The sequence below is a fragment of the Hypanus sabinus genome, chromosome 7, assembly GCF_030144855.1.
Source record: "Hypanus sabinus isolate sHypSab1 chromosome 7, sHypSab1.hap1, whole genome shotgun sequence".
Classification (NCBI taxonomy): domain Eukaryota; kingdom Metazoa; phylum Chordata; class Chondrichthyes; order Myliobatiformes; family Dasyatidae; genus Hypanus; species Hypanus sabinus.
The window spans coordinates 138576361-138601359 of NC_082712.1; the positions used below are offsets into that span (position 1 = coordinate 138576361).

Consider the following 24999-nt stretch of genomic DNA (forward strand, 5'->3'; position numbering starts at 1 on the left):
CCTACATGTTAAGTATTCCAGTGTTTCACCTCTAATTTTAAGCAGGTTAAAGCAACCTGTTAAGTAAGAATTCTGTCAATAAAACAGATCTGGTGATGTTAATCAGGGCAACATCTTCAACTAGTAGATAAAGTTGGCCCTTTGAACATTTTGTGATTTTTAAAGTCCACATTTATGTTGGATAGAGAAAGAGCACTGGTAAATTCAGTTTTTCAGAACTGCTTGTTTTTGTCTTATTTATTCAGATACACTTAGGATACAGTAGGGTCTTTTAAGAGACTTGTAGGTATATGGAGCATAGAAAAACAGACATTTATGCAGTAGGGAAATTCTAGGCAGTTTCTAGTGTAGGTTATATGGTCAGCACAACATTGTGGGCCGAAGATCCTGTAATGTGCTGTAGATATTTATGTTCCATGTTCACTCAGAGAGCAAATTAGGCAGTGTGTGGAATATACTTTATCATGGGTGAACTTATCAGTGCTTGCATGTTATTTCTATGGACTTAAGTCATGATGGATTTGGATTTTGCATACTGGAAATGTAATGGCAAGCGTAATTAGCAAATGGAACAATGGGAATGGTGCAACAGTGCCTGTGTCACCATATAAGGGAAGGAAATAATAGTGTGAATGTTCCTATATTTGATTGGTAAACCATTAACCCTTAGTGGAGGTACAATTTCTAGAGTAGGTTACATGGTTGGCACAACATTGTGGGCCGAAGAGCCAGTAATGTGCTGCAGATATCTATGTTATATGAACTGTTTTTGGGAGAAGACTGAATTTTACTGTGGCATTCTTCCACAACTAGCTTTTGTTTGTATACTTTAGGCGTCTGTTGTGAAGAGCAAATCTCCTGAGGCCTATGGAACTGTAGTGCATTCCAACTAATTTGGCTGTTGGTTAATTGGGACAGCCACTAATTTGGGACAACTCTTAAAGAAGAAAAACTGATTGAGATAAAAGCTGGGATTCCCTTCCTTTATTTGGGACAATATACTGCTCAATTGGGAAAGGAAACTGTTGCTGAACAGCTTCTAACTAGCATCAGATGTGTATACTTATGAGGCCATTAGAAATTACACTGTGCTTAGAGAGAACAATTTTTAAATGGGTTCGGTTGCCTGCACTTGTGTTCAAAAAGCAGTGACTTTTGTTACTGATAGTTGGTGAGAAATACGATACAGAATTGCTTTGCTCCCTGCAGCTTCAAGCATTTGGCATCTTTAAGCCTGAATGCTTGAGTGAAAATAAAATGATTTCACTACTTCAACTAATTATGAACTACGAAGAATTTGGAGGTATCGACAGTCATCTTGAATGTTACAATGAAGGTGAAGATTTGAAGGATGCAATCGTTGACATCATTGTATGAAGGCAGTCCTTTATCTACACTAGGAGTCTGCACTGATTTTGTTCATTTACAACCAATCAAAGGAAACTGCAGCATACACTGGAAGAATTCTTCCCTCAATAATAATTAGGAGCTAATCCATTGTATTATAGTGCTGTGGTAGAATTGATAGTTTTTAAGTTTTTCTGTATTTCATTTAAATACTTTGTTACTCAGTTAAATGGCAGTTAGTATTTTGTATACTTTTAAAAAACTTTCCATGAAACTTCGGCTAATTAAGGTAGCCGCTTAATTGGGCCAAAATGTACTTGTCCCAGTATGTCACAATTAACTGGTCTTCATTTGGAAGTGGGAAGGGACAGTGGCAGAAGTGATGCTCTGTTAAAGTGAACGTTGGTCTTATATATACTTGAGTGATGTTCTAGATGCAAAACCTCCTTTCTACCACTTATTAATTGTAATTAAATATAGTGGAGAATAGCAATTAATTTGAATACTCACTTTTTATTAGTATGGAAATGTGCAAACCTTGTCAAAGCTGTCATATTTACATACATGGTGTAAAAATATTTAAGACAGGATATCTGTTTTTCAGGTAGATGCTGAATAAATCTCAGCAGCAAGATGTTTTCTACTTTCCTCATTCCCCACAAGATATCTGACATTATTTGATGTAATAAAAAGGAAAAGGGTGTAACAGTCAGATTCTTAATTAATTTTGCTTAACCAGATGAAGATAAATGAAGCATGTTGTGGTTCATGACAACGAGAGGTCCATTTAATGCTTTTTGCTTCTATCCTTTATTCCCTCATTCACTCACTTATACCCCTTTTCTTCTGCCTCTATCTTAGCATCATAAGCAGGAATTAATAGTTCTGGGGAATGGTCCTCAGGCAGAGATTGGTGACATCTGTGCATTGCTTTCCTCTGTTTCACTTATACTCTGTTCTCTTCAATCAAGGCTTAATGGAAATTTAAATTCCCATAGCTATAAGGAAGGTAATATAGCCCATGTACTTAATGGTATGAATAGATCCAACAACACATCACAAAGCATAAAAATCTGGGTCTCATATGCTGCCTGTTCTCTATCAGTCTGGTCCTCTGCATTAAAAAGGGTATCATCAATGGTGGGAATATGCTGCATATCCTATTGAAAATACCACAATGCAAAAATGTCTTGCTGCCCACTGCCCTTCTTTTCTATGATTCTCTTTCCCTGGTTTTACTTTTATTTTTCTCTATTAGCTGTTTCTGAACAATTATAAAGCAGCAAACAAAGGCTTGTTTTTAGCAGCTCCCAGGCATTGCTGTTTAAATTACCTTTTCGGACAAAAAGTGACTGTCAAGAGATTCTGTAATAGCCCCTGTGGACAGTTTGGGATGGTGCATGTATGGCAGTACAGACTTATCATTATGCCACCCATTCTCCAGTCGTTTATTTTTTCAACTATTAAACAATAGGTTGTTGATTGTGTGGACAAGGCCAGAACAATTATGTTCTGTGTTTAATGGTAGACCAGCATTTTAATGCCCTCTTTTAATAATGGTCTCATTATTGTTTTTTTTCTCCTTAGACTGGGCCTCAGGAGGAGGAATATTTTGTGGAGGTACGTCATTATTTTGCAAATTTCGTTTAGCCCATCATGTTGTATGTGTTACACAAAAAAAAATCAGAGCTAATTAAAGCATCGAGATAGGCCACTGGTATTCAAGCACATAATTTAAAAGGTAGCATACATGATTGGCTGGCTAAAAGGTGGTAAAAAGAAGGGATTAGGCCAGTTGCTGTGGTAACTCCCACTTTCCATCAACACAGAACAATGCACTGTGTTTCGCTCCCACCTTGGCGCAGAAGTTGGTTTTGTTTTGAGAGGAAAGGGCTTTATGATGAATTGGAATTCAGCCTAGCAGGATGGAGTTTTAAAGCTGTTAGAGGAGACCTTTGGGGATAACAGAGATGAAAGGTCACGGCAGACTCCATGGACACCAAAGGTCACTGGCTTTTACAACAATACTTTGTCCTCTGTGATTATCGGCTAAATGAAAGGTGCAAGCTTGCACTGAAACAAATATCTCTGCTTTACCAGGTGGATTCCTTCAAAATGGCTTTTAATTCACTGTTCATAAAGGTTAAAGGAATCTCTTTTTAACATGCTCTTTGTTGCCATTTTATTTTATTTACCTTTTCCCTGTCTTGTTTATTTCATTCATCCACATCAACACCTTCCAGCCTAAAGACTATAAATTTTCTGGAACCTTGTGCAGGTGATTTCAGCAGGGCACTACTCAATAAAGGTGTCAGGATATGAGTAAGGTTGTCAAAACCTCCCGTGTTTCCCAGAAGTACTGATTTATAGCTGCATTTCCTTGGACACTTGCTGGAGAAAACTCACTTTGCATCTGTCCATCTCAATGAGCTTCACTGAACCAGTCCTATCCTTGCCCCCATCTTGAATACCTTTTAATTCCTGCCATTCCTCTTTTGGAATTTCCTACCGGTTGGTTACCTTGCTTTGGAGACGGTGAAATTATGGTAATGAGTTGGCATTAGCAGTCCGCGGGAATAAAAATAAGCTGAAAGGAGTCAGACCAAAAGAGAACAGAACAGGATGCTAGTAAAATTAAGGAGTGGGGAAAAACATCTGCATTCACTGTATATGGCTTAAAGGATAAAAAACTAACCTACTTTTAAGGAGTCAGCTGGGGCATTTCAAAGTATTTTTGCTATTTTGCCCGAGGGTTTCAGGATTGTGTGTCACTACAAATGCCTAAACTTAAAAAAAGCAACTGTGACACCTGATGCACTTTTGGGGGAGTTCTGCATTGTCAGAGGTGCCATCCTTCGAATAAGATGTTCCACTATGTCTCGGGTATGCCCCTGTGCCAGTAATATGAAGGTTAGAGGTGTTATATCCTAGGTATTCTGGCCAATATTTACTCCTCAATAAACAGAATTAAAACAAATAATTTGGCCATTGTTCAATGTGGCTGCAGGTAAATTGGGTGTCACAAATTACTATAGTGACTACCCTTAAATGGATTCATTTGCTTTTGGCTAGGGTGAAATTGTTCTGATCTTTATAGATACAAGTTATTTTTCCTTTTAGATTTTCTCCCCAGTCGCCTGTCATTCAGGAAATAAGCAAGTTACAATTACAATGCTACAATATATGCAGTTTGTTAAGAGATTAAATGGATATAAAATAATTTTGCTTCTTTATCAGGACAATACTGTATTACAAAGTAATGCAGGTGTTACCATCAGTGATGCATCTATGGAACTGATAGGTAAAGTGAAATGCATTTTCCTTTTCACATACGTTACTATTGCACACTGACCAAAGTGTATGAAGTTAATGAACTATTAATACTTTAATGGTTACTGTGGGACTATGTGCAGTAATAAGCAACAGATGTGCTATGGGTGGGGAACCAATAGGAATCACCATTCCTATGTATGTCATTTAGGAGTCTGGTCTTCAACATGTTACTTGTGATCAGGGTAACTGAGGTGCTAAGAAATATTGAAGTCATTTTGTTAGTTGATAAGTTAGAAGGAGTATAAATTAAAAAATAACAATTGTACCTTAGGTTCAATGGAACTACTCACAGAAATTCCTTGCCATAGTTATGGGGATGAGTTAAGACTGAAAAGGTAAAAGAAATTATTGTTTCTATATAGTGGACTTCATGTTCTTGTTCCAGGATGTGGTGAAGCCCTTAACAGCAGATGATATACTTTTGAAATATGATCACAGTTGTAATATAAAAACATGCAATTACTAATCTGTATATAGTGAGCTTCCACAAGCAACAATATAATAATAACCAGATTATCTGTCTTGAAAATATTGATTGAAGCATTAATATTGACTAAGTAATCAGAGATAACTCCCTTAATACAATGCCACGTAAACTTCATCCGCACCTAAATTAATGGATGGTAACTCAGGTTAACAATTTGTTTGAATGTTCATTCCAACAAAATAACACTTCTCATTACTGCAGTGCAATGGCAGCTAATATTTTTATACTCAAATCTATGGTGTGGGATTTGAGCTCATGGACTTAAGAAGAACTGCTGCTAGCTGCTACGCAGCTGACTCCTGGAAGCTAAGCTGAGAATTTGATATTTACTGTTCTACTATGTATTAATAAGAACAGGGCAAGGAGGAAAAGCCTGCATGATTTTGCTGTGGTTTGATTGGAACAAAATGCGGAAATAGAGAAGAAGGAAGATGTGGAGAGACAATAACGTTTTTAAATAAATAAATGATCACAGACTAGTGCTGGTAAAACTACAAAATGTGTTGATGGGCAGATCAGTTTTACAAGGCTTGAATCGCAGAAGTATTTAAAGCATTGTATAGAAATTCCACTTTGTTCATTTTTAACAGACAGAGTGAAAACTCAGATTTTTGAAAGAGTTCTGAGATGCTGAATTGGTTTCTGCTTTTATGAGAGCTGAGTCCCTTGCCTACTGCTCATATATAACTGTTGCTCAATTCTTTATTCTGCTAGCCAGCTGCAAGCTGCCCTGGAATAAACTGGTGTGTGGTGCATACACAATGGTTCTCTGTAAAATCCAAATGACTTCTGCACTGGCAATATAGTAAACAGCTGCTGCATGTGACAGTACCCCATACTAACGTCCTTCACTAGACGAGAGGAGGAAGACTTTAAATAACTTATTAACTTTTGTTTCCTGAGTAGTGATGGCATGTCTATGATCTCAGTATTAACATGCAGCATATTAAATAACGAGGCTCTATCTGCCTTAAGAGTCAGCCATTGCTTAGAAAACCATGAATTTTCCCTTCCCAAAGCCCTCAAATTCCACCTGAGATAAGGAATGGGACTTTGGGCACCTGGAGCAGTTATATTTCAATCTGGTTAGTGAAGTAGCTTATCATGATATGTCCAGGATTTGGAGACAATTCAACTTCAACACCAAAGATATAAAACAATAAAATAAATGGCTGTAATTCAGAAAACATCTGCATTCTAAAATGCTGAAAAACGGCTCTTAGTAATTAGCTTCTGAATATTGCTTTATTTTCTGTTAATATTATTGGCCCTGTAGATAACACTCAAAGTGAGGCAGTTGCATAATAAAGACAGGTAATTGTAATGTTGCAGCCAGCAGTATCTTGTATACGTATACAAAAGTGAAATATAATAGATGTTGAAAATCTGAAATAAAACAGAAAATGCTGTAGGTAAGAGCCCTGACAGTTTCTTTGGAGAGGAAAACAGTATTGACTTTGCAGATTTCCATCAGAATAGAGTCAGTTGGCTTGAAGTATTCATTCTGTTTTTCTTTCCATTGATGGTACCTGAGCATTCCCAGCATGCCTTGTATTTGTTATGGTTAAATATGACATTTTTTATATTGCTTGTAAACTGTGAAATTCTTGCAATGCATACCATGCTTTGTTTACCTACTGGCTTGTTCTGAGATTCTGCAAAGTCAGTCAGTGGATGAGCAATGTGATATGGTTCCTATACATTTCACACTATGTATATTTCAAACCTAGACAGGTTTTCTAGAGGCAAAAGATGTAGAGTAGAGAATTTATGCAGCAAAGGTCAATGGATAATCATCTGGATCCTAAAAAGTAAGGATTATTAATGGTATTGGAACATGAGGCATCGATTCCTCTGACCTTGAATGGTCAAATGCCATCCATTCTATTTACCCATTGAGTTCTCCTGCATCATTCTGACCACAGTTAACATACCCCAGTGGTCGACTATAATACTGCGTGATGCCATCTCCAAATAAGAAACTGTCCATCCTGACGCATTTCAAATCATAGTTGGAGGCTTCAACCAGGCTAGTTTGAAGAAAACCCTGCACAACTACCATCAGCATATAACCTGTAGCATCAGAGGTCTTAACACACTAGGCCACTGTTATATTAAGATAAGGAATGCCTACCATTCCAAGCCCAGAATGCATTTCACTGAATCAGACCACTAAGCTGTTTTTCTCCTACCTACATACAGGCAAAGCTCCCGAGGTTAGGACAACAGAGATGAGGTCATGGGAAGTCAGGAGAGTGGCTATGGGATTGCTTCCAGTCAGTGGACTGGACCATGTTCAAGAACTCATCTGTGGATCTAAATGAGGTTTTGTCGCAGTTTTTATTAAAACAGTTGTAGATGAGTGTGACCTACAAAATCATTCAGAGTCCCCTCAATCAGGAGCCCTGGATGAACCATGAATTCTGCAATCTGCTGAGGGCCGGATCAGAAACATTCAAATCTGCTGACCATGCAAGTTACAAGAGGCCCAGGTACAATCTCTGGAAAGCCAACTCATAGTTGAAGTGGCAATTCCAGACTGAACTTGAATCATTGAAGGCTGTTCGCCAGTTGAATTCTATCACCTCTTATAAGTTTAAATCAAGTGACATAGGTGACAACAGGGCTTCATTTTCAGATGAGCTCAAGCCTTCTATGCCCACTTTGACCATCAAAACATGGAGGAACCATTACAAACTCCCACAGCCTCTCATGATCCTGTGATTTCAATCTCTGAGGCCAAAGTGAAAGCAGGACGGTGAACCCATAAAAAGCCTGTAGTCCTAGAAACATAGAAACATAGAAAATAGGTGCAGGAGTAGGCCATTTGGCCCTTTGAGCCTGCACCGCCATTCAGTATGATCATGGCTGATCATCCAACTCAGAACCCTGTACCTGCTTTCTCTCCATACCCCCTTATCTCTTTAGCCACAAGGGCCATATTTAATATCTAACTTCCTCTTAAGTATAGCCAATGAACCGGCCTCAACTGTTTCCTGTGGCAGAGAATTCCACAGATTCACCACTCTCTGTGTGAAGAAGTTTTTCCTCATCTTGGTCCTAAAAGGCTTCCCCTTTATCCTTAAACTGTGACCCCTCGTTCTGGACTTCCCCAACATCGGAAACAATCTTCCTGCATCTAGCCTGTCCAAACCCTTTAGAATTTTATACGTTTCAATAAGATCCCCCCTCAATCTTCTAAATTCCAGTGAGTATAAGCCTAGCCCTGATGGGATACCTGGCCAAGTACTAAAGATCTGTGATCATTAACTGGCTAGGATGTTCACAGAAATTTTTAACATCTTGCTTTGGCCGTTTGAAGTACTCACCTACATCAAGCAGGCTCCAACTATACCAATGCCTAAGAAGAACATGGTCTCCTGCCTCAATGACTATCATCCAGTAACACTTAGCTCCACAGTGATGACGTGTTTTTAGAGGTTGGTGGTGAAACATATCAACTCCTACCTGGAAGTGACTTGGATTCACTCCAGTTTGCCTACTAGAACAACCGTTCCACAGTAGATGTCATCTCATTGACTCTTCACTCAACCCTGGAACATCTAGTCAGCAAAAGTTCATACATCAGGATGCTCTTTATCAACTACAGCTCAGCATTCAATATCAGAGCCCCTCTAAATTAATCAATAAGCTTAAAGACCTTGGTCTCAATAACTCTTTGTGCAATTGGATCCTGGATTTCCACATTTGCAGACCTCAGTCAGTTTGGATTGGCAATAACACCTCCTCCACGATCCCCATCAGCACAAGTACACCACAAGGCTGTGTGGATAGTCCCCTGTTCTAATCGCATTACACCTATGAGCATGTGGCAAACATAGTTCCAATGCTATCTTAAAGTTTGCTGATGACAGCACTGCTTCAGGCTGAATCAAAGGAGGTGATGAATCAGCATATAGGAGAGAGATTGAAAATCTTGCTGAGTGGTATCATAATGACAACCACTTACTCAGTGTCAGAAAGACCAAGGAGCTGACTATTGACTTCAGGAGGATGAAACCAGAGGTCCATGAGCCAGTTCTCATCAGAGGATCGGAGGTGGAGAGAGTCGGTAATTTTAAATTTTTCAGTGTTATTCTTTTGGAGAATGTGTCCAGCACATAAGTGCAATTATGAAGAAAGCATGCAGAGCTGCTACTTCCTTAGGAGTTTATGAAAATTTAGCATGACATCTAAAACTTTGACAAACTTCTATAGATATATAGTGGAGAGTATCTTGACAGGTTGCCTCACAATCTGGAATGGAAGCACCAATGCCCTTAAATGGAAAACCCTAAAAAAACTAGTGGATATGGCCCAGACCATCATGAGAAAAACCTTCCCCACTGCTGAGCATATCTACATGAAATATTGTCACTGAAAAGCAGCATCCATCATAACAGACCCCCACTTCCTGCTCTCTTCTCAATGCTGCCATCAGGAAGAATGTACAACAGCCTCTGGAGTCACACCACCAGATTCAGGAATAGTTAATACCCCTCAACCATCAGGCTCTTGCACCAAAGGGGGAACGTTACTCAAGTTCACTTCATTATTGAAATGCTCCCACAACATATGGACTCACTTTCAAGGACTCTTCATCTCATGATCTCAATATTGAATACCTAAGTTGTTATGGTCTTTCATTGAGTCTATTAAGGTTATTGTTCTGTTATGGATTGATTGTGTATGCCCATAAGAAAATGAATCTCAGAGTTATATATGGTGACATTTACGTACTTTGATTAAAACTTTACTTTGAACTTTGATTTCTTTTCTTGTCTTTGGCTTGAGGTCAATTATATTATACTTGTCATTTATCCAGCTTGGACTAATTAATATTATAGGAAACAAGGGTTGAACCTTTGCTCATTTGGATTTGCGGAGCTCATTATGGGTTTCAAACTGAACTCTCTTTCATCTTTATGATGATATTAGACCTAGAAATTGAGTCATCTAATACCACATTTACATCCATTATGTGATCCAAACTCAGGCAAAATTCTTTAAGATCATGCACTTAATGGGAATTTTAAAAAGTCTGAGATTTTTGTTTCGGGTCCTTGTGCTCTGCGGGAAATTATCTGACTCAGAGGTGTCCTGTGATACTTAATTTGTGCCTGAATCCTGTGATGACTGGTCACATCAATTCGCCACTCATGAAGAGGTAGAGACCTTTCAAAGACTGAGCAGGTAACCAAGGTACATCTCTACTTTGATAGTCCTTGTTTAGGTATGTCCTTATCTGGCTCTTCTTTGGCAACGTTCCCCCCACCCACCAGAAGCCACACCAGACCAATGCGACCCTTGCCTAACTTACTTTCCCTAACATTCGGGTGGCTAATTTATTCTTCCTTGCCCTAAAATAAGCAGATTTACTTAATGTGCATTGTGATGGAGGAGGTTGTAGGAAGGTAAGGCTTTTTCAGTGGTGTAGGACAATTGTAGTGTTATTCACTATAAAAACGTCCAGGGGTGGGTCTAAAAACCAGCCCTGATAAAGGGTCTCAGCCCGAAACGTTAGCTGTTTACTTTTAACCATAGATTCTGCCCAGTCTGCTGAGCTCCTCCAGCATTTTGTGCATGTTACTTTGGAGTTCCAGCATCTGCAGATTTTCTCGTGTTTCTGAAAACCAGGTGCTCGTTGGTATGTCACAAAATAACTGTGACATTAAAGATGCCAGACAATTATTAGACATTATTATTTGAATGAATCAATTTCAGTGCCATGGTGTCATATTTTAGAAACATTAATGTCATAGTTAATTCCTAAAGAGCAATAGTAATGTTAACTTTGATTCCCTTCAATGGAATCTCCATAACATCTGCTATTCAGATGATTGGTGATATTATATCATTTTAGCTGATTACTGCAAAACCAACAAAGTAAGCTTTACCACTTCCATCAGGTCATAGGAAATTTATTAGCAGCTTTAAAATATCGCAGACAACTTGATATGAATTTGACAGTGAATAAAAATGAATTCAGATATTATTGGTGTATTTATCCGAGAGATGGAGACTAATAATGTTGTTACTTTGACTACCAGTGAATGGCTTCAGTGCCCTTATGTGTGACTGTGCAATGCTTTTGCTTTTACCCACCACAGATGAATTTCTAGGCAAATATTTCTATGTCTTATTCTATATGGTCTAGATTTGATTTTATGATTTGTCCTTTCACCACATCCCACCATACCCTCCAATACACAAACCAACCCTCCTGCTATCCATTACCATCGCTTCTGCTTCAAAGAAATGAATTGTTCTGTAATAACCTAACAAGTTCCTTTATTATTTAAATACCACTGTAGATCACACGTCCCAAAACTTGGTATATAAACACACATGTCCCAATCTAGGTTGTAAGCCAGAGTAGTGCACAATTTCTTCAGACCTTTTGTCCTGGACCCATTCTGATGTTGTACCCATTTATCAGGATTCCCACCCCAAGATTTGGTGTGTAAATTTGAATTCTGTACCCTAGATGGGGTCTGATCAAGGTATTGCATATCTGAAGCATTACTTCCTTACTTCTTTGTTCTATTGTCGTATTAAATTACATTTTTGTACTTGTGGACTAAGTTTCAGTATGCATTGACGTTTCATTGCTTCCTAGTTTATGTTCACTCACCATTAAACAAATACTTTGATTTGTCTTTCTCAGATCTAAAATCTGTAACTTCTCAGATTCATGTGTATTCAATTCTAATGACATAATTTTGCCCACCTACTTAATCATAGAATAAATATTCTAGAAGAAATTGATGATTCTATCTGGGAATAATGAAACAAATGGAAGATACATGATGGGGAACTTTGCAGGATTCAATACAACTCATATTAATTTTTAATTTAGAGAAAGCTGTTCAATGTGTATTGCAAATGTGTAGAAGCAACAAGTTATGCAAAATATTACCCAAGTGGATTAGTGAAAATGTTGAGAATGATAAATATAGATTGGGGAATAATGGGGCATGAGTTGGATGTAAAAGGAATTTTGGACTATGTAGGTTATACCCAAATGGAGAATGGGGTCCCAAAAAGTAAGGAGAATAATAAGACTTACTACATGATACCCAGTGGAAAACAGCAGGAAATTCAGAGGAAATCTGTGGAATTACAGGATTTGTAAAAATGTTCAGTAAGGAACAATATAATACATAAGGAATATTTCTGATGGGATACCTTTTACTTAGTTTAATATATAATTGAATAGATTCCATAGGGGTTTAATGTTCTTTTTTAATGGCTAACATCTGAAAGCCCTGTTGATATGTCAGACACTCTAAAGACATTCTAAAAACATTCCATTACTGGTAACACTTTCTGTAAGAGAATTTGGTATTGTGGGCACATTGAATGACATCATTATTTAAAATGAAATTGCAAATCAAAGTTAGTTACTATATTATGAAAGTTGTCTAATACTAAATGACCTTTTTAGTACATGTGTGTGTTTATTTAATATTGATATGCCCAATAACTTACAAGGTGTCTTGCTACAAGATGTTGAACTATACCAAATGTTATACAAATATCTAATTAAGTTTAATTATTTTCTAATATCTGCAAAGTAAAACCATGTCTAGCAGATGGTTTTTGCAAGCAAAACACTTAGCACTGAATGGAGGATTATTTTTAAAAATTTGCTGTAGGAATGCCTGATGCTTACAATGGATGTTTGAATAAAGGAAGCAGACCATACCTTAACATTAACATTCCTTACCTAGTTGCACACAAAGAGAATTTTCCTCCTCTCAGTAGACCATGATTCCATTAAACTCTAATACTTGAAAATTCAGGCCTGCGTGACGGTGAGGCCAATAGTTTTGTGTCCAGTTCTATTCACATCTGACATTTATCCAAAACATCTATCTGAAGGAATTGTTGTTTAGTAATTGGGACTGAGAAACATGATTCTTTTTTTTCTCTCATTTTTCCTTTCTTCTTTCTTACCTTATGACATGAAGAAAAAGTTGTTTGCTTAGAGATGGGTGAACCTTTGGAATTCTCAAGTCTATTCTCAGTCGGTTATTAGCCATATACAAAACAGATTGATAGACTTCTGTCTATTAAAGGAATCACCGGATGTGGTGGCTGGCAGGAAAATGGCATTTGAAGTGGAAGAACAAGCATGATCCTGTTGACTGTAGGACCAATGTGGCCATAATTTTTCTGCTCCTATCTGTCATGCAGAATAGAAAATGTAGAACTCTCCAGAATAGGAACAAGCCCTTTGGCCTATCATGTATTCTCCAACCATGATGTCAATCTAAGCTAATCCTATCTGCCTGAACATAGTTTACTTATGTTCTTATACTACTGCTTTCCCAGTAAACCACCCTGGATCTGGGAGTATTCTAAATGACTTTGGGACATTCCCAACTGTCTGGCTCAGTACAACACTAAACACTTTATTAACTATTACTGCATTCCTGTCATGGAAATTAACACACAGTCAATAATTAAATTGTTCTTATAAATCCTTATTGAATTAAGCCAATCCTTAAAAGTCAAGCCTTAAACTAATTATAGTTTTTTTTGCTTTCAATTTGTGTCGTTATAATGTAAAAGTTAAACTGTACAAACTTGATAAGGCAAAACTACCATGCAAGCGTTTTGCTTCTTTATTGGTGTGTGCTTCAGAATCCAGTTAGGAGATTACTGAGCATTATTTTAATAAATGATCTCTTCTTTAGGTTCTTCGTATAGCCTTGAGTGATGTTCAAATTTGCTGCATTGTTTTATGATCATCCTTCTGTTGTGTTACCTCTTAACTGATGGATTGTGAAAGATGACCTTTGTCAGCTCCCAGCTATTGTTTGTAGAATGGTTGCACATTCCCCAGGCTGTGAAAGGGCACATCTGCCATAGTGTTCTGGAAAACCTTCAGAGCAAAAGCTAAAGGGGAGGCTGATCAGGAGATAGAAACAGAATCTCTTTTGCTTTCCAAATATTTGCCTGGCCTTCACAAGCTATTTGCCTTTCACTGTTTACACTAGCTATTTAAGCATGCTTGAGCCAGATAGAGAGAACAAGAGAGAAGCAGAGAGAGACAAGGGAATAATGCACTCTGCTGACACAACTCATATTACAGCTGATCACAGGTATTCAGGTTCAGGCCGAGACTCATTTGCAGGTGTTTACAATAAGAAGCAACTTATGAATTATTATGGATATTGCCTGCTTTTTCTTCTGGTCAACTTCAGTTATAAATTCAACATTGATGTGATCTAGAAATTAACACGGGATCTTAAACTTTCATAACTCATAATGTTATTTTGATTTGAAAATTATGAAGGATGTTTGCATGTTGAAGTGCCTTTTTACAATGACGTACATCCAGTTTTCAAGCATCATTTTATGGAACTTTTAAGGACTCTAGTTTAAAATTGGAAGGAGTAGACATGGGTCAGAGAGTCAGGATATACACCTGAGTTTTAATGCTAGCTGAGTATAACTAACTTAAAAGCACACATATTACAAATGAAACCTCTGTATCATACGACAAACATGTAGAAAGACAATGAAATTCCACTCAAGAACACTTTTAAGATATGGTTTAAGTTTTAAATTTCCAGAAAATCATGGAAATTCCAAGTAACTCAGTTAGTGGCAGGTACAAAGCAATCTTAGAAAGGAAATGCTGTTAATGTGTGGAGTAGAACTACTTTAAGAGTCTGGTCATGTTTGGTTCTTCACCTGCTGAAAAGCTCCAAATGTTCATCCACATTCTTCTATGCAACGAGAAGGTTAAATATTGTAGGGTAAGTTTATTTTTCAGAGCCCTGAATTAAGTTGAAATTGATATATGTTACATTTTTGCTTTAATGGTGATGCAAAAAATTTTTGAATGTTGGTATAAATCCAACAGTAAACAGTGCACATGGTTTTTATTTTACTAAGTTGTAGAATTGTTGGAGCATGCTTTATGAGGCAAGGATGTAAGAAGCATGGCTTTGCTTCTTCGACCGCCCTCTATAAATTCTTTGTGTCTTTCTGCACTGGGGTTAATTATGTGAGGCACTCGTCCAGTTATGGTTACAGCCTATTTTATATTAAATCATATAATAATTGAGAATTTACATTTTATTTTCCAAATATTATGTGATTTAATATAAAATTAAAATCTATCCAAAATGCTCTATTGGGAGCAAAACAATTGTACCTTAACTGGCAAGCGTTAGGAAAATTGATGTGGATTAGAATTAGAATGAGAAGCAGTATCAGACTTATTATCACTGTATTATATGACATGAAATTTGTTACTTTGCAGCAGTACAGTGTATAGAAATTAAATCACTAAAAGTTACAAAATAAATAGTCCAAAGAAAAGGAATGATGAGGCAGTGTTAATAAGCTCATGGGCCATTCAGAAATCTGATGGTGAAGGGGAAGAAGCTGTTACTGAATCGTTGAGTGTGGGTCGTCAGGCCCCTGTGCCTTCCATTAATGAGAAGAGGGCATGTCCCATTACTGAAGGTCCAGCTGTTGAAGGGGGTCTCGATGGTGGGGAGGGTTGTACCTGTGATGGAGCTGGCTGAGTTTACAACCCCTGTGCAGTCTCTAGCAATCCTCCGTACCAGGCTAAGATGCCTGCAGCCAAAATGATTTCCACCACACATAGAACATAGAACAGTACAACACTGTATGTGCACTTCACCCATTGATGCTGTGCCAACCTATATACTTTGCTAATATCCACGATCAATCTATCCTAACGTCCTTCAGAGCCAATAACACTCTGATTTTCTTGCATTCATGTACAAATGTAAGAAATGTTTTAATGTCTCTGTTGCATCATCCTCTTGCACCACCCCGACATGTGCTCCAGATACCTATCGCTGTCTGTGTATACCCCTAGAAATTTTGGAGAGTCTTTGGTGACATACCAAGTCCCTTTTAACTTTCAATGAAGCCCAGCCATCACCGTGCATTCTTTGTCATTACATCAATGTGTTAGGTTACAATTAAGTTATATAATTGTTATAAACCGTTCACACACCAAGCTCAGGAATTGTATTTAAAAAAGTTCGGAGGGAAAAGAAACACTTTTTATTTAACAATTATTAACAGGATCAGAACTTTGAATGGAAGGCTTTTAAAACAAATAGCATAAATAGGATTAAGTGCCAACAGATGCAATTTAATGGAGCAAAGTTTGAAGACTAAGTTAACAATATTTCTATTTAAATATAACAAATTGGACCTTTTGTGATTGCTGTGGTTCTTTGATTTTAAAGGGTTATTCTGAACATCTGAGCCTATTTTTCCCAGTTGTAATGCTTTGAATAATTTGAAAAATGTTGATAGATTTAAGTGATTTCATTAAAGCTGTGAAAATGATTATGGACTCACTAGTATCATGATGGACACTCTGATTTAGCTCAGGTTTTCTTCTGCTTGTATAAACCTCTTTAAGTATATATTTAAAGAAGAGTTTAGCATGGAGCATCAATGTTATATTGCTTGGGCAATGGTCATTAATACTGATAATTGAGTTCTGACCATAGGCTTGCCATGTGATGTACGGTGAAGAGGAGGAAAGTCTGGGATTTTCATATCATAAGAAAAACCTTTCAACTTTTAAATCTTACAAAATCTGGCTGAACATTTAAAATTTATTTTACTGCAAGGGCAATGTCTCTGAGCCAGGAAAGAACTCACAGCATTTTCCTGTAACTCAAAGTTGTACTGTAGGCACACTGTCTTGTGCATTCTGGTGCTAGACTTGCTAGCTTTAATATATTAATAATCCTTAATTGCATAGTATTGGCGTTAATCTCCCTAGAAGAATCTGATAGTTCACTAGTTCTGGTAGTTCATCACTTGATTATCTTGTTTGATGGAGACAAGCTCCTCAAGTCCATCCGTAGTCCCTAAACTGTAGAATGAGAGACAGCCGGATTTGCTTCTGCAATAGCATCACCTTTTTGATCTCCATTGTCTCGATCTGATCTTCACAGTACAAAAAAAGATGAAAGATGAGAGCTTTTTGAAGGAAGAGGTCTAACATTCTTTCAGATCCTCTTGATGGACAGTTCTGTAGCTGAAACAACTGAATCTGAGGGTAAATCTGATGGCCTTCTCCTGGTTCATCAGCTCTGATAAACCCAGGATGATAAAGGCTGGCGCTCACATCTGGTAGACAAAAGCATTATGCTATGTCATTGATGGTTACCAAGAAGTTAGTAAAATGCAGTACATCCTATAATTTATTGTGTTCCTTTACAATTTATTTAAAGAACTACAAGTCATGTTCCATAAAAATGTGAAATTCAATGTATAGATTTTCCACTGTTGTCTGAAGTGATAGTTCACATTGCAATTCGTACTGTCTAATGGAAAGTTCTATTAAGTAAAGATTTTTTTTAAGTGATAACATTATTTCATTGAAATAGTGTGGAGTTCTTTTGGATACTTGGACTATATTACCAGATAATGCCCAAATAAATGCTCCAGTTCATAAGGAGAGAGCACACATTTTCAATATATTGTTTACACTGTGCATTGGAAGTATAGTTGACTAAATTTCAAAAAGCATTATAACCACATTGGCTCAGTGTTAAAGAGGCACATGCAACTAAAGAAATGTTCAAAGTAAATTTTATTATCAAAGTACATATGTATCACTATATAAAGCCCTGAGATTCATTTTCATCTGTAATTTTCTCATGCATTCATACTTTAAGATTTTTCAAGTAAACAAAATATTCAAAGTTAACCAATATAAACAAGAGAAAATACAGTTATAAGCTTCAAAAGTTTCAAAAGTCACAATAATATTTTTACTCTCCATTATCAACATTGTAAAGTATTCTGGTGCATCCATTTTTCCTATACTGTAAGCTTAAGCATTGCTCCAGATCTCCGAGAAACCACAATTTTGATCAGCTTAAGTATGTTTATACCACAGCCTTTTATTTCAGTGACTGATTTCTCTGAGTAGCTGGTATTTTCCTGACCTGTGGTTTGCTAGCATTGACTTCCTTTAAACTAGAATGTTGAACCATCACCTATGCTCACCCTAACATTCGTATTATATTTTAGAATTGTCCTTGTAAATCATTTTTCAATTAACCTTCCACACTTTCTGTGTGATTATTTTCCATTAATTTTCTGTCTTTCTTTTTTGGTCTACCTATCAGATTATTCTCTGTCAGTAATTGCTGATCATGTCTATTATTTATTTTATGTTGTTTAAATGGTATGCTGAATAAATTGTAGACTCCTGTCTGCAAAGAATAGAATGTGTGGTCTGCATGGCTTTTGAATTAATTACTATGTGAGGCTGCTTTGGCCAGTTAGAGGAAGAGCAGTCAGCATTTGGTTAGAACAAGTGATGTGCCAAGAGACTGTGTCAATGAAATTCCATCTTCTCTGGCTCTCTATCTGCTGCAAGGTGTTGACAGTTAATTCCAGCGACAACAGTAGTGAGGCCAAATGTCTATCTCTTGTTATTTTTAGTCAAATTAGATCATTTTTTTTCAACTGAATGTATGCAGGGGAAAGCCTTGCTGTAACTAATGAACTATTGTCCATTTGGTCCTGAGCACAGAGCTGTTTAATCGAAGCAGTGTTCAAGGTAATTTTCTCAATTTGTCTCAGCAGAAATCTAATTACGATTTGTGCACGAAAAGGGCACAAAATTGCTTTTCTTTGGGCTGCATGCTGTGAGCCTTTCTTTCCTTTCTGCAGTGTGTGTGCTTGAATCCAGTTCAAGCTCCCATTTTTGCTTTTAGAAAAAGATGCAACGTTTGTGGAGGAACATTGGCTCATTCTGTGGAAGCATCCCAGATGTTTGAAGGGCAGTGGTACCAATTCAAATACCCAGCCTTCTCTTGCCAACAATGACTTCATGGTTAATCGATGAGCTCTAGTCCACAAAACAAGACACAGTGCTCCTAACAATGGCCATGGATGCTTACTTCCTTTTAGCATATTTGCATGCAATGATCTTCAGTGTCCATCTACTTTCCGGTAGCTGGATAAATTAGCTGGTTCTAATTTGCAATTGTTGGCATTTTTGGCCCGTCTTTTAGAGTTTTCTCACAGTCCCTTTCACCCTCTCAACTAATTGTGCCCTCAGTTCCACAGAGACACTTGTGATTTTTTTTCTCCTGTTTTTTGGCATCATCTACTTTCACTCCCTGCAACACCCCCCCTTCTCTGTTTCTCTCTCTCTCTCCCCCCATCTCTCTCTGTCTGTCTGTATCCCTCTCTCTCTTTCTCTCTCTCTCTCTCTCACACACACACACACATACACACACACACACACACACACACACTCTCTCTCTCTCTCTCTCTTTCTGTCTCTTAGCTGGCCATTTTAATGTGGACTGTGGGAGATTTTACACTTGATTTGTTGAATTTGAGCTCTTAGCTGTAAACTCGCACCACACAGAAGAAACTATCTTTGTAAATGACAGAATGGACCTGGCCTGAATGGTGCTTTGTTTACTGTTTTCCTAGAAGGGGCCCCTCTATATTTCATCTGTCAAAGTTGCTTTTCTTTCTTTCAACAATGCTTGATTGTTTTCACGAAAATTCAGGTTCCATAGACAGGAGAATTCTGTATTATATTTTCCTGCCAAATTCCAATCTCTGTTTTCCTTCCCCTGCGCTCACAAAGGGCTCATAACTTACTGTCAACTGTGAGCTGAACCACAAAGCTCCACTGTTGCTCAGCAAATAGGCACTATTGGATGATGGCTCGATTGGCTGTAAAGTTTGCTTAGCTAAAGCAGCAGTGGGAGAAACCACGTTAGGCACTGACTCTTCAGAAAGACTTGCCACTTATTCGCCCTTCGACCAATTATAACTTTCTTTTATTTGGTGAGGAGGAAGGGCAACTTTTTATTGATAAAAAGGGCCTTGAACAACTTTATCCTCTTACTTTTTTTTCCTTTTCTGTGAATGAATACAAGGAGAGATTTGGGATTTTTGTGACAATGGCTTACAGTGATTCTTAAGTTAGGCAAGACGAACCTGAGATGTTATGCCATCAAGTTGTGAAGTCGTGGATGCTACAATAGGCCAAAGTAGAAAAGGAAAGTGGAAGAACGACAATTCAATGTGAGTGAAATGTAGTAACTCGGTAGGCAGTTTTGTCTGTCTGTTAATCGATTAGGCTAATCTGTCAATTGCTACTTAAATGTTTAAGGGAAATCTCCAAGGGGGAGTTTCATTTTTTTTTCAATACTAAATTTTTAAATTGATTGATTTGAATTATACAATAGTTCCAGAATTTTGAAGAAATTTGCAGCGTTATGGAAACATGTTACTGGCTCCGAGATGACTGACATTCATGAATGCAATCAGTTCTGAGTTGAACTTAGACTCAGGTAATTTAATATCACGGTAACATTTACTGCTGCCTTGCTGATAGGCATTCTGCTATGGTGTGCTTAAAACTATAGTATCCCTTACCTAATTATTGCTAAGTCATTTTGAGATCTGATTTCCTTCTTGTTTTTTAAGTAACGGTGTCCAACTAATTAGGAATCATTGCAGAGATACAATGGAATTAACGTAGCAAATTTCAAGAAATAAAAAATATTTTTCCTAACATATTCATATGAGTACTCTGATATTTTATTACAAAATATTCTTTAAAAATTATATATAACTGATATTAGTTGATTATTTTTCTTTTGTCTGGAAATTCTTACCTTCCTTTTATTCTTAAAATCAATGTTTCAGTTTTCAGTTGTTTTTTTGATTTGTCTTGAGTGTGTAAACTCCTTTTGGGAGGTGGGTCTTGTGTAATGATCACTATTAATACTCTGTCACTTGAAATGTTTCCCCAATGAACCATTAGTAAAGCTTGTCTTATCAGTAATAGGCCCCAGGACAGGGTTACGGACGACGTTCAAACTCATCTTTTGACAGGCAAAAAAAACTGAAGCGTGCTATAAATCATGGAAAGTTAAACTATGGCAAGTGACTGTTTTTACACACCGCCTGTATAAAGACTGTGTCTCAACTGTGTGCGAGCCACAGGTTTTCACTCAGGAAAATTTTGCTCGAGAGGGAACAACCTGTGCTTTCATACGCTGTGCTCAGCCCTCCAACCCCTGTCAATGTAAACATTGTTCCTCTGACAGCACACTATTGTACCCAACATTTTTCCACAGCATGAAAAGAAGTTCAAACCAAGATTATATTTTTAGACCCTACATTAACTTAGCCTTATGAATTCTCAGCTTGTCTCAACTTGTTTGTATTTCTGTTTTTATAATGGTGGTTTTAACAGTCTTGTTTTATATTGCTTGGCAATATACTGCATACTATAACTCTGTTTTTCTTTTCTTTTTTTAAAAATAGTTTCGAAATAGGTCATTCATAAAGCTAGATTTGATAGCATATGTAATGTGTTTTCTTGATTTTAGGATTTCAATTAACTCATTAATAATCATTTAATCATCCACAAATGATTACTTGATAGCCCATGTATGATAAGTTTCTGAAAAGCTGGATGAACTAGGGTCAGCTTGACAGCTAAGTGCAGAAGGTGTAGGTAATGTAGTTATGGTACTCAGTGTAGAAGATCTATTATGAATATGGTTAAATGTTTTTAATCTATTGGTTTAATAATTTCATATCAACGTTTAGGTCAAAAGTTGACAATTAATCTATTTAGTTTTGTGGCACAATAATGCTGGTATTGTTAGTGCAAGAGAAAATAAAAGTTTATGGAGGTTTTCTGCATTTAAATTCAGTGGCAGTACTACAAATGTTTTTTACTTATGTCAGATGAGCAGCTGCTTTGTTGCTTTATCAGGTTGCATTTTATACTCTGTGGTGGCAAACTCCAATTAATGCTGCAATATTCATGCTTCAGTCTTTATCAGTAGGTGCAACATAGCAATCCTGTGAGGAATATTCAAGTCTTAGTGCTGATAAATTGGGTAGGCAGTGAACATGCTGTAAAGAGCTGCATTTATTAATGTCTAAATGTGATTTTCAGAATTATATTTTCCTTAATTTTAAATGCAAAATTTATATTCACCTGAGAGTAATAAGCAAATATTTTAAAAATCATCGCAAGGAAACAAAGTTAAACTAAATAAAATTCAACCAAATAAGCCTAAATGCAGTACTTTCTGCTATTCATGCAGTGTGCATGTTACAAAAAGAATTACCTCCAACAAGACTGAAATGGCAAATTTTTGTTAGCATTTGGAGCTAACTCCACACTGTCATACAAAGTGATTCCATTACACCATTGGCAGGAATATGGTACCGATCTTTGGAGAAGTCTGAAACGATGAAGGAACAATCTAAAAAAGATGACAATAGTAATTAAATATAGAACAATAAAAGACAGATAATGCAGGTTCAAGGGGTTTCCTGTGTTCATGTGCCGTTAAGTTTCTTGGCTTTAATCAAATAACTGTAATCATAAGTTTCCCTGACCCTTGTTTGCTGGGTACTAATTAAATAACTGTAATTATGATTTTACTTTTGAGCCAGAGCCTCTTTTATCATTTCAATGATGTTTTTTTTTGCATGGTGTTGATCAAAAATTGTACACTTTCACTGCGGTGGGTGACAATTTGATTGCCATCAATAGTGGAAACAAGCAAATGCTGTCAAGTAGCAGTAAATCACAAACCAGGGAGCCATTGGCAACATGATTTAACACCTAATTCGTTTTCCTTCTCCCTGGCTTATGAAACTTCAGTGAGTCAACATTACCTCATTGAGAGAAAGGGTGTAGGAAAACTTGACATCTTGCATATACAGTTGTTTCGGTCTGTGGTGGCGGTGGTTGTATATTTTGACCACATTTGCCAAATGAAATTGCTGATGAATTAACAAAGCTGATGATGGGTTCATGAGGCTGCTGATAGATTGTAAAAGCTGCTGCATCATAAAGCAGAGCAGATGAGGTGATTTGACAATTTGTACTTTTATAGAACATAATTCAAAAGGATAATTAATATTTGCCTTTTGCAACTATGCCACTTCGTGATCAGGGTTCATAGAATCATGGAAATTTTGCAGTGTGTAAGGAGGCGTACTATTTCTTCGTGGTATAGAAACTGTACCAACCTACTTCTACCTTTTGGCAGTAGAAATATAGCCATAGGTCTCTAAGACCATATCCAAGTGGTATATAATGTAGTGAGATTTTCTGCCTGCACAATCCTTGTGGGGAACTGGATCCAGGCTCCTGTCATTTTTTCATTGACAATTAAATCCTCATCTTTCTTCCACTCTTTTTATTCTAACACCCTCTGGTTATAAACAATACACTTCTAATTTTGTTTGAGTTTATGTTAAAGACAAAATTATTTTATTTTCAGGGCTGTTCAATGGGAACTCTTTGGCTTCTCTTCTTATTGATTGATAGAAGAGTGAAATTTTAATTGCACCCACTAATGAGTGGGCGATTAAAGTGCCCCAGAGTGCTTGGATATAGAATTAACACTTGATTTCCAATGCTATTGATTTTAATCTGTTTGTACAGTATAGGCAGCCATTCAAGGCAACCAACTTAACTTTTTGATACATTTTCAAACTGGGCCATAATGATTACAAAGGATCCTGGCTGCAAAATTGACTCGGGCAGAAGGAAAGTAATTACCAAGGTTTAATGCAAAAAAAACACAAGTTGCTGGAGGAACTCCGCAAGTTAATCAGCATCTATGGAGGGAGAGTAATTCTCAATGATTGGGTTGAGAACTGCAGGCTGCTCAACCACAGAGTTCCTCCAATTGGAGCCAGTCAGAAGAGACATGGGATGTTAGCAAATAGATAGACTAGACAGAGTGGAGTTTATGAAAGGTCGAGTTATGAAAGCATATAAGATCCTAAGGGAACTTGATCGGGTAGAAGAGGTATTTTCACTTGGTGGGGAGGGGGTGGTATGAACAATAAAACATAGTTATAGAAATAAGGGAAAGGACATTTAAAACTGGCGTGCATTGAAACTTTTCTTTTAGAAGGTAGCTGATCTTTGGAATTCTCGGTCATCTGAGGATGGTGGACGCCAGATCATTTTATATATTTAACATGGAGATGGATAAATATTTGAAAGATAGGGGAATGGAGGCCTCTGAAGACCTGGCACAGAAGAGGACTTTAAGCCAACATTGATCAGCCAAGATTGCATTGAATGATGGGGCAGACATAAGGGGCTCAGCGGTCTACACATGCGCCTACTTTCTTGTGTTCTTACGAGGAAATCTGCAGATGCTGGAAATTCAAACAACACACACAAAATGCTGGTGGAACACAGCTGGCCAGGCAGCATCTGTAGGGAGAAACGTCGACAGCGCTTCTCCCTATAGATGCTGCCTGGCCTGCTGTGTCCCACCAGCATTTTGTGTGTGTTGTTCTTGTGTTCTTGTTTGTCCTTGTATTGAAACTTGGCTCTTTACTTGAATCAGAGACTGGGGACCTAGCTTTGAACCTCCCTCATCTCACCTATCTACTTTGCCATCTAACTTCCTGAAACTGCTGCTATTTCTTGAGATAATCTAGTGGTAAGGCTTCTTTGTATCTGCCCAGAATCCCCCTAGAGCTGAAATTATAGCCAAGGTGACTTCACATTATGGTAATCCTTACTTGAAAACTGCTGGATTAGAAAGAAGTACATTTGATTGTAAATCACACAAACAAAAGGGGGCTGACATCTCGATCTTCTGCTCATTGACTGTTGATTGCTATCTGATGATATCAGCTTGAAAGTAAACTGTGAACTGGAGCATTAATATGAAACCGCCCCACCGCAAAATAATGACAGACTGCATCTGCAAAGCATCTTTAATATTAAGGCATTTCTTGGGACCATATTATACAAAAATAACACTGGGCCACAT

The 24999-nt window shown here is 37.3% G+C and overlaps 1 protein-coding gene across 22 annotated transcripts in view; it reads left to right on the forward strand.

Annotated features, from left to right (window-relative positions):
* sox6 (SRY-box transcription factor 6) overlaps nt 1-24999 on the forward strand; it is a 602254-nt gene that overhangs the window by 169573 nt on the left and 407682 nt on the right. For 16 of the 22 annotated variants that reach the window (XM_059975754.1, XM_059975761.1, XM_059975763.1 and 13 more), the window contains one exon: nt 2935-2967. The exons of 3 other annotated variants lie outside the window; for them this stretch is intronic. In XM_059975754.1, the coding sequence (XP_059831737.1) occupies nt 2935-2967 (33 nt within the window). Of the gene's footprint in view, nt 1-2934; nt 2968-4584; nt 4649-4996; nt 5016-24999 lie in introns of those variants that run through there. 3 more of the 22 variants (XM_059975765.1, XM_059975758.1, XM_059975772.1) reach the window with 3 other exon arrangements.